Below are 13291 nucleotides of genomic sequence, written 5' to 3' on the forward strand. Positions count from 1 at the left end.
CCATGGCAGCCATGCTTGCAATTGCACCATGGCTGTTTGTACTGCAGATTTGAACATTCCTCTAATATATTTTAGAATTTGTACTTTTGCATCTGCTGCTCGCTTCTGTTTTGTACTTCTTCGTCTGTGAAAACCTGTGTCTCTTTAGGTGCAGCAAAAGTTTCAGTGAATTTCAGTCTGAATGATTTGGAAAGATGGTAATACAGAATAGGGTCAAAACAGAGGTTTGATACAGCAAACAGCAGCGTAGATTCCTTAGCCTTAAAGAGAGCTTGTTTCAGAGAGCAGCTGGTATTGATACCACTTTGGCTCAAAGTATAGGGGATACGAACAATGTGGTATGGCACAAAACACAGCAGGTAGCCTGCAGTTACCAGCAGTATGTTGATGAGGGCTTTCCTCACGTTTGTGTAACTCTCACTGTGTTTGTTCCGGTAGAGTTGTCGAACAACAAGGAAATTAGAAATGAGTATTACAGCTGAAAAATTCAGGAATATCGCTGTGCATATGAAATTAGTAAACACGTGCCAGTCTCTTCCAAATTTTGTTTTGAAATCAATGCATCCTGCACCAGGTTGTTCTTCAATAGTTTTTATTGGAATAGCCATATTAGGTACTGTTATAAGGAGAACCATTATCCATACGACTGCAGACAACATCTTGGCAAATCCAGGCTCCTGAATTCGGTAGATCTTATAACTGTGCATTAGCTGAAGACAACGGTCCATGCTCACAAATCCCAGAAATATAATAGATAAATACATATTCAGGTAGATGAAACAGGCTGTAACTTGACAGTGGAATATTCTCAATTTCCAGGATGCAACTCCTAGGTCGACAATAATCTTTACTGGCAATGCCAAAGTTAACAAAAAATCTGCTGTTAAGAGGTTAATTAAGTAGATACTCATACACTTCTGTTTCTGATCTCTTTGTGTGAATGCCCATACTGCAAAACAGCTTCCAATAAATCCCATGAGAAAAATCAAGTAGTAAAAATAGGTAAAAGGTTCCATTTCTTCAACAATGTGGCATTGTGAAACATTGCTTGGCATTGTAAACTTCTTGTGCGAGTTGGTTTTGCTGCTAGAGAATCTCAAGAACCTACAAAGAGAACCAAGACAATGTAAATGACATCAACGTTTCCTGAGAGTCAGTAGTTACTCACTGGGAATTTTGTTTGATTAATTTAATGGAAAAAAATGCAACTGGGAAAAAATATGTTTCTCTCTCTTCATGCTGCTTCACAGATATTCAAAAGGGCTTTGTTCTCATGTTCAAAAAGTTTGGAAACATGTTAGTGTTTGTTTATGAAAGCATACAGACTACTAGAGTAGTCTTTCTGAGTGGGAGTTTAGTTCAACATGTTTGGTTCAACAGTGCCCTCCTCTCCTTCCCTCTCCCAACCAAAACACCAAAATAAAAGCTTAAATGTGTTTAAGTTTAAGCATCTGGTTAATAATGTTCATACTAAAACTTAAGAACTTTTGAACAATTAAAATTAGGCCTAAAAAAAGGACAAGCAGTCTTGTTCTATAAAAAAGTACTAGGAATTTTGAAGTTAATGCACTGTTCAAGCCAATTCATGGATATGTCAGATAGATAAGCAAACAGTTCTAATCAATCCTAAGTTTTACAAATTGCACTCTCTTCCTACTTGAACAGAGGATAAATTAATTGCTTAGTTTTATGAAGCCTTTAGAAAGAAACAGCCATTAAATAATTTTTCTCACTTCCTTTTTAGGCTTCACTAGAAATTATAGGGAAGAAAAGTAAAAAATTTTGGTCCTATTTTAATTAAATATACTACTCCATGACTGAGGGGTTTTCTTGTTTGTTTGCTATGGGCTGCTGCGTGGAATGTCTGTAGAAAAGGAGGCACGGCACATTGATTAGTTTCTTGGAATGAAAATCAGTGCATTTATGTCTTGAATAGCATCAGCCTGCAACAGTTCTTTATTTCATTATATTGTTCCTAATTTTAATATACAATATAAGAGAACTACATATGCACATTTATTTTCTGCTGTAAAATATGTATCCAGATGTGAAAGATTTGTAAACCAAAATGATTGCAGATACTCCAGTGCTGTAAAATGGAGGACTAAACAGTTAGTTTGTTTCTTGCAGATTGCTTTCCACAGGTTGTCTCTATTGTCCTGAAAACATGCAACAGAGTTGAATTAAGCCTGGGTCTGTGTCATGGAGGTGAGGAGCAGGCAGCACTGCTGGTGCTGCGGGGCTAGCTTCTGCTGCCCAAGGCAGTGGGAGCTTCCTGCATGGTGGCACGGTGCAGCCCTGCTCGTCCTTTGTGGGTGAAGAGGCAGCCCAGCAAACTGAGCTCTGAAAATCTGAGGGTAGAGTGGGACCACAGCCAAGTGACACTGACTACAGGCAAAGCATGGGCTGTCTTGATAAATACCTGAGCCTGACTTTCTGTGCAGTTCTCATAGTTAATATTTCAGGCTGTATATTTATGCAGATCTAGGTAGGCTGGAACAGACCAAGACTAAAAGCACATACCTGTCTTGGCAGTCTGTGGGGTCTTCTGAGCATTAGCCTGCAAAGGTCTGATGTCTCTTGGAGACTGCTCTTGCAGTCCAGTAGAGTGTTAATCTTTTCCTCTGGCTGTGTCTGGTGTTTTTAAAACGTGTCTGTGGTTTCTAAATGTGCTGATTGACGCAGTTAAAACCAGCATTCAAATAATGTGGAAGTTACCTAAAAGAGATGTGACAGAAAAATGTGAGTGTTCACGGAATGGACCAGAGAGACCGCTTTTCCTGTTTCTCAAGTGGGAGGCAGTGGTGGGGTGGGAGGCATGCTGAGGTCAGAGCCTGCTGCACACTCTACCTGTGTCCTGCAGCTGGGAGCTGCTCCTTGGGCATGTGGTGCTGTGCAGGACGGAGTGGGGAGTGATGGGGAGGAAGGTAGCTGTGAAAAGAGCTGGATTATGCATGGTGATGGGGCCAGTAGCGTGGATTGTTATGATTATTATGAGTCAAAGTATGTTTTTGTGGAGGGAAGGTAGTCAGTGTTGCTTGACCTGTCCACATTGGAGAGCTGGTGGGGATGGTTGGCTGATACTGAGCAGACCAGAAGGTAGTGCAGATTTCACTCCCTCCTCCTAACCTCAAGCCTGCAGGTTTAAGTTTTAAGTGTTTATCATGTGTTCACAGATGTAAGGGTGATGAGACATGGATGGTTTGTCAGCCCCAGCACATGGACTTTTTCATGTATTCCTAAAGCTTCATCAGGTTAGTCCTTGATTCTTGACCTGGAGCTGTGGATGTGTGACGTCACAGTGGTTGTTTCTTTGCTTTTATTTCTTATGAAATTCTGTTCCCCCAAATGTCTTAAATTTAAAATCTATCTGGAATCAGGATTTTGCAGTGAAGTCAGTCCTTATTCATTGTAATATTCCTGTATGAAATTCCAACTTTTGGAAATTTCATGAGTGTTTCTTCTAGGCTTGCGACCTAATTTGCAGCTTTAAAGGCACACAGGGATTCTACAGACAGCAGTTAAAATTCTAAACTGTGAGACATTTGCCAAGCACTGTTAAAAATAAAAACGACACATTATGGATACAGGAGAAATAATTATAATTAAGGTGCTTTCATTTATTTTTTTGTTAAACCAGGAGAAAATGCCTTAACATGAGGTTAGGGGCTGAGGTACCGACAGCAATACTGAAAACCCAGAGTGTTACCACTTGGTTGTAGCTGAGAATCCACAGGAATTTACAAACCATGTATCAGAGCTTTATGAGGAAACAAGTTAAGAATGTCTGGTTTTATGTTTAGTCAGAAGCTTAAAGTTCAGACCATATTTGTCAAATGTTTGCAAATCTTAATAATCTAGAATGATCCTGTGTTGGGTTTTGAGCAAACATGGACTGCTTTTTTTTGGTGTGATGCTCACCATGCAAAACTGATCTTACCATACTTGTGTTTTTCTTTCTTTTCATTTAAAAAAAACAAAACAAAACAAAAACAAAAACCAAAAAACCCCCTTGAAATGTAGCATCCGGTCAGTTTTTTCTGTGTGTGTCTTTCCTTTTCTGTAGAGTCAGTTTAAAGCTCAGAAAACTTTTCCAGGTCTAAAAAGACAAAGTGATGTTTAGGGAAACATTTACTGAAAAATGGTCTATGCTTCCTGCAGAAGTGTTCCGGCAGGAGAAGAAACATGAGACCATGAATCTACTGTGCTGTATTCAGGTTTTGTTGCGGTTCAGTGTCATCCTCTTCCCCAGTCTCTGTGGCTAACTTTTAAAAGGCCATTTAAGTTCATAAATTACAAATGCAGATGGTAGATTTTGCTGCAGTTAAGTTTGCTAAGCAGTACTTGTCATAATGCTATGGTTTTGATGGTTTAAATTTTGATTTTTTTTTTTTTTTATTTGAAATTTTCCAAGATGCCTGCCTGGTTTGGCTGACTCCTGGGATTGGGAGTGGTGCAAGGGAGGGAAGGGATGCAAATATGGGTGGGAATTTCACCAAAATGGTTAAATAATTTCTGAGTACAAAACTGGGAAAAAATAAACCGTAAGACATTCTCCCCCCTAAATCTGATGAGCCTTATGTTTTAAACTGTACACACCACACATTTGTGGGGGTGCCCCTTGTGTTGGGATAATTTCTGATACCTCTCCACATTTTGCATATTCATTTGGAGAAAGGTTTCACATCCAGAAAAAGTTTCAAGAGGTTTTCGGGAGCTCTGCTGTTATTAGACTTTGACCTTGTCTATCTTCCAAGCACCCTCCACTGCACTTGTGGTCGAGCCAAGTGCCCACTGCAGGATCAGAGTGGGGAGCAGTGCCCTCAGAAGGGGGAGCCCTGGACTCTGCTGTTGCAGAGGAGAGTGAGCTAGGACTCGCTCCTGAAGGAGCTGCTGGTGAGGTTACCCATGGAGGCTTCAGGGGAGCTGTGAGAACGGGGAGGGTGTGGGAGTGGCCAGTGTGGATGTACCTCAGGATCCTTGTGGGTTCTTCTTGCCTGGCGTTTGACTCTCAGAAGCTGTGAGATGGTATGTTGCACCATCATGTGTGGGGAGTGCTGGGACTGTGCAGTGCTATGCTGCCTAGGTATGTCTGCCCAGCTGGGCTCTGCTTGCTGTGGGTGAACACTGATGGTGGGACATCCTGGCATGTGTTTAGGGTATGCTAGTCCTCAGCTTGGCTGGTGTTTCCTCCAGGAGATGCCACCTTCTGTTTATTCCTTCCCTTCAGCAGTTTGCCTCAGAGTTTATTTACTTAAGGCTCCTCAGATAAAGATCCTGTGGGACTTATTTGGGATTAAAGTTAATTAAATATGCACTATAAGGGGTGATCTCCTCCCTTTAAATGAGGAAAATATGTACCAACCTGTTAATCCATCTTTTCAGAAGCTAATGTTTGAGTTTATATCAGTCATATCCCTGTGTCTTTTAATTCAGGAAGGTTGTCAAGTATAGAGTTTCATGATTCCTTTTTATAAGTTTTTTGAGCCTACTTTGCTGTGCAGTTACAAAACTAAGGCTTAATGGCACACTGCCTGCATGGACTTTCTCTGTCAGCATCGGGTGCAGTGGGAGAAACTGGGAGAAATTTCGCTCGCGCTTAGGTGGAGAAAGGGAACCGTAAGCTTCCCATGGCATGGGTCAGTGCTGAGGGAGCAGGAGAAGCATCCCTGCCCCTGCATGCTTCGTTCACCACTTGGCATCCTGGGAGCAGGATGGGGCCGCCTGTCGGAGGGCGTCGACCCCTGCAGCCCCTGGCGGGAGTGGAACGAGCACCCAGCAGAGCCCCGGCGGCGGTTCCCCCTCGCGGCCCGGGCACATCTCCAGAGGCTGTTCAGGAGTCAGCTGCGACGGCTGCACTGGAGGACGCTTGGGGGTGGATTACTTGCGGGAGGGATGTGTATAAGTGTGCTGTTAAAGGCACCGAACGTTTGAGATTTGATTTTGAGTTTGAGTTTAGATTTCTTTAGGGGTGGGGTGAGGTGTGCTTGTACAAGACAGGGTAGAGAGTCTGCAGTCTATGGGTGATAGAAAGCTGATGGGAAACCCTGGTTTTATCATGATTTTGTATCATTGCTTTGATGGTAGACAGGAGAAAAAAAACCCCAACATTTGCAAACAGTTCATTTGCTTTCAGCTTATATTAAATTGTGAGAGAAGAATTCATAATCAACGTCAGAGGCACAGTAATGAGCAGATGGTACAAATTAGTCCTGAGAGAGTTTTCCTCTCTTTCTGTGCGCAGCTGTCACAGTCATTGTTTCAGGGTTGAGGCACATCTTTGAGGAGGAATCTTTGAGGAGCAATTTTGAGCAATCTTTGCCATCCTTTATTCATGTAATTAAGAAGGTTTTTTTCATGTACAAACTAGGAAGTCTAGTATTTTACTGCTATTCATGGTTTTCGCTAAAAGACTAAAGTTTTTTAATCCCATTGTAAAGTCTACATTATAAATGAAAACTAGGAGTGATTTTGGCATGGAGTAGTTATGAATTCTGAGCAGAAATAACTATTGCTGATGAAGAAAAACCACTTAATATATTTATTTTACAGTGTGAGGAGGTAAGATTTGTTCGGTGTGGCTTGTGTCACTGAGCCTGTTGGGGAGGAGGGGGATCTGCTCTGCACACGGTACTGTGTGAACTCTAGGTGCTATGGGTAGACAACCATGTCCTGGGAATCAGTGTCACCAGCAGCCATAAGTGCAGACTGCCTGCTGTCAGATAGCAAGTAGCTCGCTAGCCTGCCCTGTCTCCTTCTATCAGTTATCAATACTTGGTTTTACTTACTTAAACAATGTTATTTTACAGATAAGGAGTGCCCTGAAGTAGTCATTATTAGACATGCTAATGAAGATTGCTCATAAAAATAATAAAGGACTTACTTGACAGGCTGAGATGGGAGAATATGTGTGTGGGTGTTAGCAGAGGGAAACTAGCCCTTCCCTCCTGCCTGCCCTTCTGTGCTAAAGTTAGCAACTACAAATGGTGCTCCCCCATTATACCTACTGGTTGTGACTGTGTGGCCTTGTGAGTAAAGTGGCATCTGTCCCCCTTTCAGTAAGTTGGGTTTTTTTTACAACAGAGATTACTTTTTAGATGACATCCTGCAAAATTAAACTGTGTTAGGAGTCTTATCACCAATTTCTGCACAACCAGGGTATTTTTATATGTTGAGGCAGTTGTGGAGTGAGCTTTCTGTTCTGAAATAATAGCATTTGGAGAAAAGATTTCCATTTGCTAGGTTTTAGCTCTTTTATTGAAAAGTTACTATGCTGTATCAGTGGCAGAGAAAATGGTTCATTTTGCAGCCTTACACAATGATACTAACATAAATAACCCATTGCACTGTAACTGCAGCATTGATGTTTTTGCAGTGTTATTCTAAGTTGGCTTCTAAGTAGGGAGCTGTGTGGTGAGTATCCCTGAAGGATAGGGCAGGTTTATGAGGTGATACCTAGTTTAAAATGTGAGACCTTCATGGGCTTTTTGAAGCACATTTATGCCACCCTGCCTGGGTGCTATCTCAAGGTTTTGAACAGTAGAATGACGTCTCCTTACAAAGGGATGACCAGAAACATTATCAGGCTTGGGGAGAGAAGCTGAAGTGTGTGAGCATGACAACTTCTGTGCAAATCTGCAACCTGTCATGCAGGCTGGTTCTTCCCAGCAGCATCATGCCTACCTTTGCAAGAGATTCCAGGTCCAGCAGAATAACCTCACTTTCCAAAGAATAAACAGATCAAATCCAGCTTCTTGTTCCAGCAGTGTTATGGAGGGAGTCATGGGTAAGTGAAGAGGATGAGCTGCAGTTAGGGACTGGGTTACTGTTGAAAGGGAACCTTGTTTAGCTCTGGGTCACCCATAACTTTCACTGCAAGGATTTTAGGGAAGTTCTTCTAGGTGGTAGGTTGACAAGGCAAGAACTTAGGGCAACCACAGGCCTTCTGGGTGTCTGAGGAGCTGGCGAGGGTTATCTGAGGCATGATGTGCTGGAAAAGGTGTGGGAGAATTAACTTATCAGTGCAGAAAACCCCCTGGCCCCGTTAATTTGCTGTATGAACTGGGGTGCAAAGGTAAGAGCAAGGTTGGGGAAATGAATCAGAGGTTTGGTTTAATGACAGTGTTGTTTGAAACTTGCCATGCACAGGGTGGCAGATTGCACTGGGACTGGGGCCATAGAAGTGTTTTCTGACTAGTGAAGCTATTGGAGGAAGATTTTTTCAAAGTGAGCGAAAAGCTAGAAATTTAATGTCACTTTTGAAAAACAGTGCTGGTCAGCATCCTCACCTCTGCATGCCTGCATGTAGGATTTTGTCGTTCTAATATCAGTAATCTGGTGGGATGAGGAAACAATTTTACAATATAAATATTGTTTTCAAAGCTTGCAACATAGTTAAAAAGTCATACAAATATACATTGTGGAAGTGTTTTCATGTGCTTTCACAGCCACAATTATTTAGATTTACGTAGGCAAATACCAAGCCATGCCGTGTAAGGAACTAAATGTTTTTGCCATAAATGACGATCTCCCACAAAGCAACAGATTCCCTTCCCCAACGGGCTGTTTCCCTTTCTTGGAGGGAAGAGCCTGTGAAGTCTCAGTTTGACAAGAGTTGGGGAGCTCTGGAAGAACCATATAAATAATCTTTTATGTATTTTCTTTAATAAAACACAACAGACTGCAGCCTCTCCTGCACTCCCTATGGGCTGGTTGGGGCTGAGTATCCCCCAGCCCTGTGGTCAGGTGAACCCTGGTGTCGGGTGCTGGTGCTTTGGGTCTGGGGTGGGACCACTCTTCAGCAAGCAGGAAATAAGTGGAGGTAAATACGCTCTGCAGAGGTGTGTCTGCAGAGGACACTCCACAGAGCTGTCCAGTCCTTTCGTTCAAATATAATTCAGTGTGATGGTAGAATTCTGTTACTGTTACATCAGTGGTCTCAGACCAAGCGAAGTTACACACAGCCTTGGAGAAGGTTCAAACATCATATGTTTAAAAATCTTTCACCTTGAGAGGTTATCTGTTAGGACTAAAATGAAACACAGTGGAAGAAAAGTGAAGCAGTCTGTTTTCTGTTCCTGTATCTTCTTTCTTAAATAAAATGAAAGCATTCAGCTTCCAGAGCCACAGCCTGAAAGCTTTTGTGGGTACTTTATGCATTAGTGTGTTTTCTCTGTACAATGATATAATCGATTAAAAAACCCCACAAACCCTGAACTGAAAAATACAGTTTAAAAAGACATTATAGAGCTCACACGTATATAGAGAGGTTGGTGGCTCTCAGCTGTTACCTTTGTACAGAGAGAAATGGTTTATCAGCATGCCAAAAGCATGAGAAAATGAATGAATCATTCTTTCTGGATATAAATATACTCCAGAGTCTCTAGACAGCTGTACATGTGGGTTTTGAGTATCCTTGCCTCCTTCTACAGCAACAGCAAAGGAATTACTGAAATCTCAGTCAGTTTGATATGAACATTTTTGATGTATGCCATCTTATTTCAGAAAGGTCCTGAGGAATATGGTACAGTGTAACTATGCTATTTAGTTTATAGAAGTCTTCTTTTTAAACACTTGCTCATATTCAGCATCACATTTTATAGAACTGCTCTGACATTTAGTGCCCAAGAGTGACAAATAGTCATGTCTAATTTTTAATGTTATAGAAAGTTTCCCTTAAAAAAACCTATATATAAACATATATATATATGCACACTTTAATTTTACCAAGGGCTTTTCAGGCTTCATTCAGATCTTTGAGGATTTGATGTGTATTTTTTTTAGTGGTGTTCCCCCACCCCCACCCCGCCTTTTTTCCCCCCAGTTGTTGGAACAGAGCCCTTCTGTAAACTGCATGTTGCCTTCAACTGTTTGCTTTATGGAGAGTGATTGCCCTCAGGGTCTCAGTCCTCTTTTACAGGCTGGTGCAGTCTTATGCTGAAACCCCTTGGAAGGATGCTCCTTCCAATGGGTCTGTGCCAGGTGAGATGGAGCGATCAGCTGTTCCTGGGCCCTTCAAGCTGGTTTGCAGATCGTCATGTGTGTCATACCTGGCTTCTTGAGAAACAACCGCAAAGCAGTTTGATTACTGCATCTGTTGGAGAATCCTTCCAGTGAACTGTAGCCTGGAGCTCCAGAATGCGGTTCAGTTACTCCTCTCTTTTTCTTTGAGATCCAGATAGGTCATATCACACCATAATGCAGTCATAGCATCAGCTGAAATAGCATGTAGTGAATATATTTGCAACGTGCAGCAATATTTTTATACAGAGAAAATCCAGTTAGCATTTTATTCTGAAGCCTTGTTTCTTTTTATTGCTAGTTCTTATCTGTTCAGTTTCTTTGAGACGTTTACGTTCTTGAATAACTTTCTTAAACATGTGTTATTTTAATGACCTGAACCTACATGATGTTTATACTTTCTGGAAGTGTATTTGATTTTTTGCATTTAGAAATTTCAACATCACTTGAAGATTTTAGCTTGAGATGCAGTTTTTGATACAGCTTTTCTTTAAAGGGTAAGCAGAGGAAAAAATAAATAACGGGATCAAGGCACACATTTGCAGCAGACAGTACAAGAGTAAATTCCTTTGCATAGAACAGATTTTTTTTTGACTGGCAGTTGAATTGTGAGCTAGTTTGACTTAGAGTATATGGTATTCTGCAGAGGTGATAGGGTACAAAGCAAATGACAAATACAAACATGATACTGAATATATTACGGCTGGTTTTTCTCTTGGTCACATCTGAGTTCCTTCTGAATTTTTTATAAGAGCTGTATATTTTTTTTGATATAGAAGTGTAAAAAATGATTAGTAGAAGAAAAACAATCCAGAAAATTACTGTGCATATATAACTTGATGCTTTGTGCCACTGTCTGCCAAGCTCACTTTTCAGACCTATACATTTTCTGGAATAATTTTCTTTAGTGATTTCATTAGTTAAAATCATATTTGGAAATGATATAAGCATTAACATTAACCATATGATTATAGACACCACCTTACTATAGTTAACTGTGTGAACAAAGGAGGTGAATAAAGGCTTTACAATTTTGTAGTATCTGTCGAAACCAATGAGGCCAAAAAATGTTATCCCAATATACATGTTTGTATAAAAAAAAACAGCAGAGTATCTACACACAAACATGTTGAGCTGCGGAGGTGCAATTTCTGAATCAGCAAGAATTTTGAAAGGAAATGTCAAGCTCATTAGGAGATCGGCAACAACAATGTTTTTAAGATAGACAATAAAACTCTTTTTGCTAGAAACATAGAGAAAGATCCATGCTGCCACACTGTTCAGTGAGAGTCCTACTATGAAAATTAAACAGTAGATTAGGGGAATGACTGTCTTGGTTATTACTGTGCTGTGACTGCAGTTGTTTCCCACAGAGTTTATGCTGGCGTTGAACATCTTACAGTATCTTTGTTCCTAGAAGCAGAGAAAGATTATCTCTGTAAGAAAAAGTCATGCTATGCTTTCCATTAATTAGTATAAAATTTCTACTCTGACTTCAAAATAAACTTGACATACTCCTCAGAAATGACCACATTTCCACAGTGTATCATTTCCAGCAGGGATGCATGCGTAGTTTGTATTTTCCAAGTGGTGCCATCTCACTTCTTGATGAAGAAGTTTAAAGGCATGCTGCTGTTCTGAACAGAGAATCCAGTTCCTTCTCCATTTGACTTTAATCCTGTCTTCAAGCCCTGTGCTGCCCCTTTCCTGTGTGTGTAAGCCTATGTGCTGTGAACTAGGAGGGGGACTGAGCCACAGTCAGTCTTTAGAATGAGACTCTAAATATGTCTCATTAACCCTTAAGGACGAGTATGTATTTTTAGCAGTGGTTTACCAGGAAGCATGTGAGGGATATGAATATTCCTTGTACAAGTGTTCGTTTTGTATTCAGACATAAAACCACTCTTCTGTTTGTCAAGTGTGGTAGTATGTAGTGTATGACATTATCTTCTAATGTTGACTTCAAAGAAACCTGTATGTGCAGCTAGCAGAGTTTGCTTTAAACTTTTAGTATCATGACACACAGGAGCATGCCTGTGTGTTAGCATAACATACAAGCTAGAGCTGTCCTCTAGATTTAAATTTAGATTTAAATTTTAGAGGATCTCCAAGAAGAAATCACATCTGCTGTCTGCTTTTCTTTGACAGAATGTTTATGGGAGTGGATTACCCTCTGTAGAGAAGACAGAACAGATATAGATATGACGCTGCTGTATTTGGCAAATGAAAATCTAGGCAACTGGAAAATAAGTGCTACAGAGCTGGGGAAAAATCCCCAACCACCTATCTTTTAGAAAATAAAGAATTTCCTTATTGCCACAATTCAGAGTCCATAGCTGATGCCTGTGTGTAGCAGATTGGAACCTGAATGCAATCTTGCAATAACTAGAAACAGAAATTTTCTTTCAAATAGGTAAAATTGTTTCTTGGTATACTGTTTTCTGTGTCTCTTTTGCAGACACTGTAAAGGCTGCCCATCTTAGGTGCTGTTCTGAAACTTGCATGGATGTGTGGAGCAGTGGAGCAGGCATTACCTGTGATCACACCCAAGGCCTGCAGTTAATCTCTTCCTGGTAGTTCTCCTACATGAGGACCTGTCATCCCATCTTTATGTCATCAAGGCATTTGTTTTTGTTTGGTTGGGTTGTTAAAGGAAAAAGATGGTGTGGAGAGCAGGTGTTATAACTACTATACGAATAGGTGCATTAGAATTAGGTAAGATTTTGGGTGATATTGCTAAAATCTCCTGGAAAAGCACCAATAGCAAATGGCAATTTTATTTGAGATGCTAACAATGTGTATTTAAAAACCCTTCTTTTCCCAGTGCTGTCTGCTGTGTACATGTTCTCTTCCTTCTGTCAGGCTGTCTAGGCAGGACCCTCTCTCTGCATATGATGTGTTTAGAACTTATTCTTGCTCTGTAGGGTTTCCTGAAGTGGAATACCTGGAGGTGGGTCTTTCTATGCTTCGACCTAGTAGCAGATATTAAATGGCTTAGGGGGTTCATGAAGTATTTCTTGTGCGGAGGCATTGTACAACAAAGGAATATTTCAGAAGTGCATGATTAGAGATGTGGACATTAAAACTTTGTAAAGTGTATTGTGTCTATGCAGCACGGAAGACACCCTAGACATTTGATACCGCAGATTTATCAACTAACTGCGGTTGAGAAAGGAGGGCAAAGTCCAAGTTAGACTCTGTAAATCTTTCAGTATCAATGGCATGTCCTTACCTTTCTTGATTTGACTGTTGTAGTGCTCTTTGTTAAGGG

General features: G+C 40.8%; 2 protein-coding genes across 2 annotated transcripts; both read right to left on the minus strand.

Annotated features, from left to right (window-relative positions):
• Positions 1–71: 71 nt before the first annotated feature.
• GPR171 (G protein-coupled receptor 171) lies at positions 72–1055 on the minus strand. Its single transcript, XM_010011648.1, has one exon. It carries the CDS (start codon positions 1053–1055, stop codon positions 72–74), a length of 984 nt encoding a protein of 327 aa, XP_010009950.1.
• A 9346-nt stretch (positions 1056–10401) lies between these two features.
• On the minus strand, positions 10402–11415 carry P2RY14 (purinergic receptor P2Y, G-protein coupled, 14). Its single transcript, XM_010011649.1, has one exon. The coding sequence runs from the start codon at positions 11413–11415 to the stop codon at positions 10402–10404; it is 1014 nt and encodes a 337-aa protein (XP_010009951.1).
• Between the last annotated feature and the right edge of the window lie 1876 nt (positions 11416–13291).

The sequence above is a fragment of the Nestor notabilis genome, unplaced genomic scaffold (genome assembly GCF_000696875.1).
Source record: "Nestor notabilis isolate BGI_N333 unplaced genomic scaffold, ASM69687v1 scaffold14903, whole genome shotgun sequence".
NCBI classification, from domain to species: domain Eukaryota; kingdom Metazoa; phylum Chordata; class Aves; order Psittaciformes; family Psittacidae; genus Nestor; species Nestor notabilis.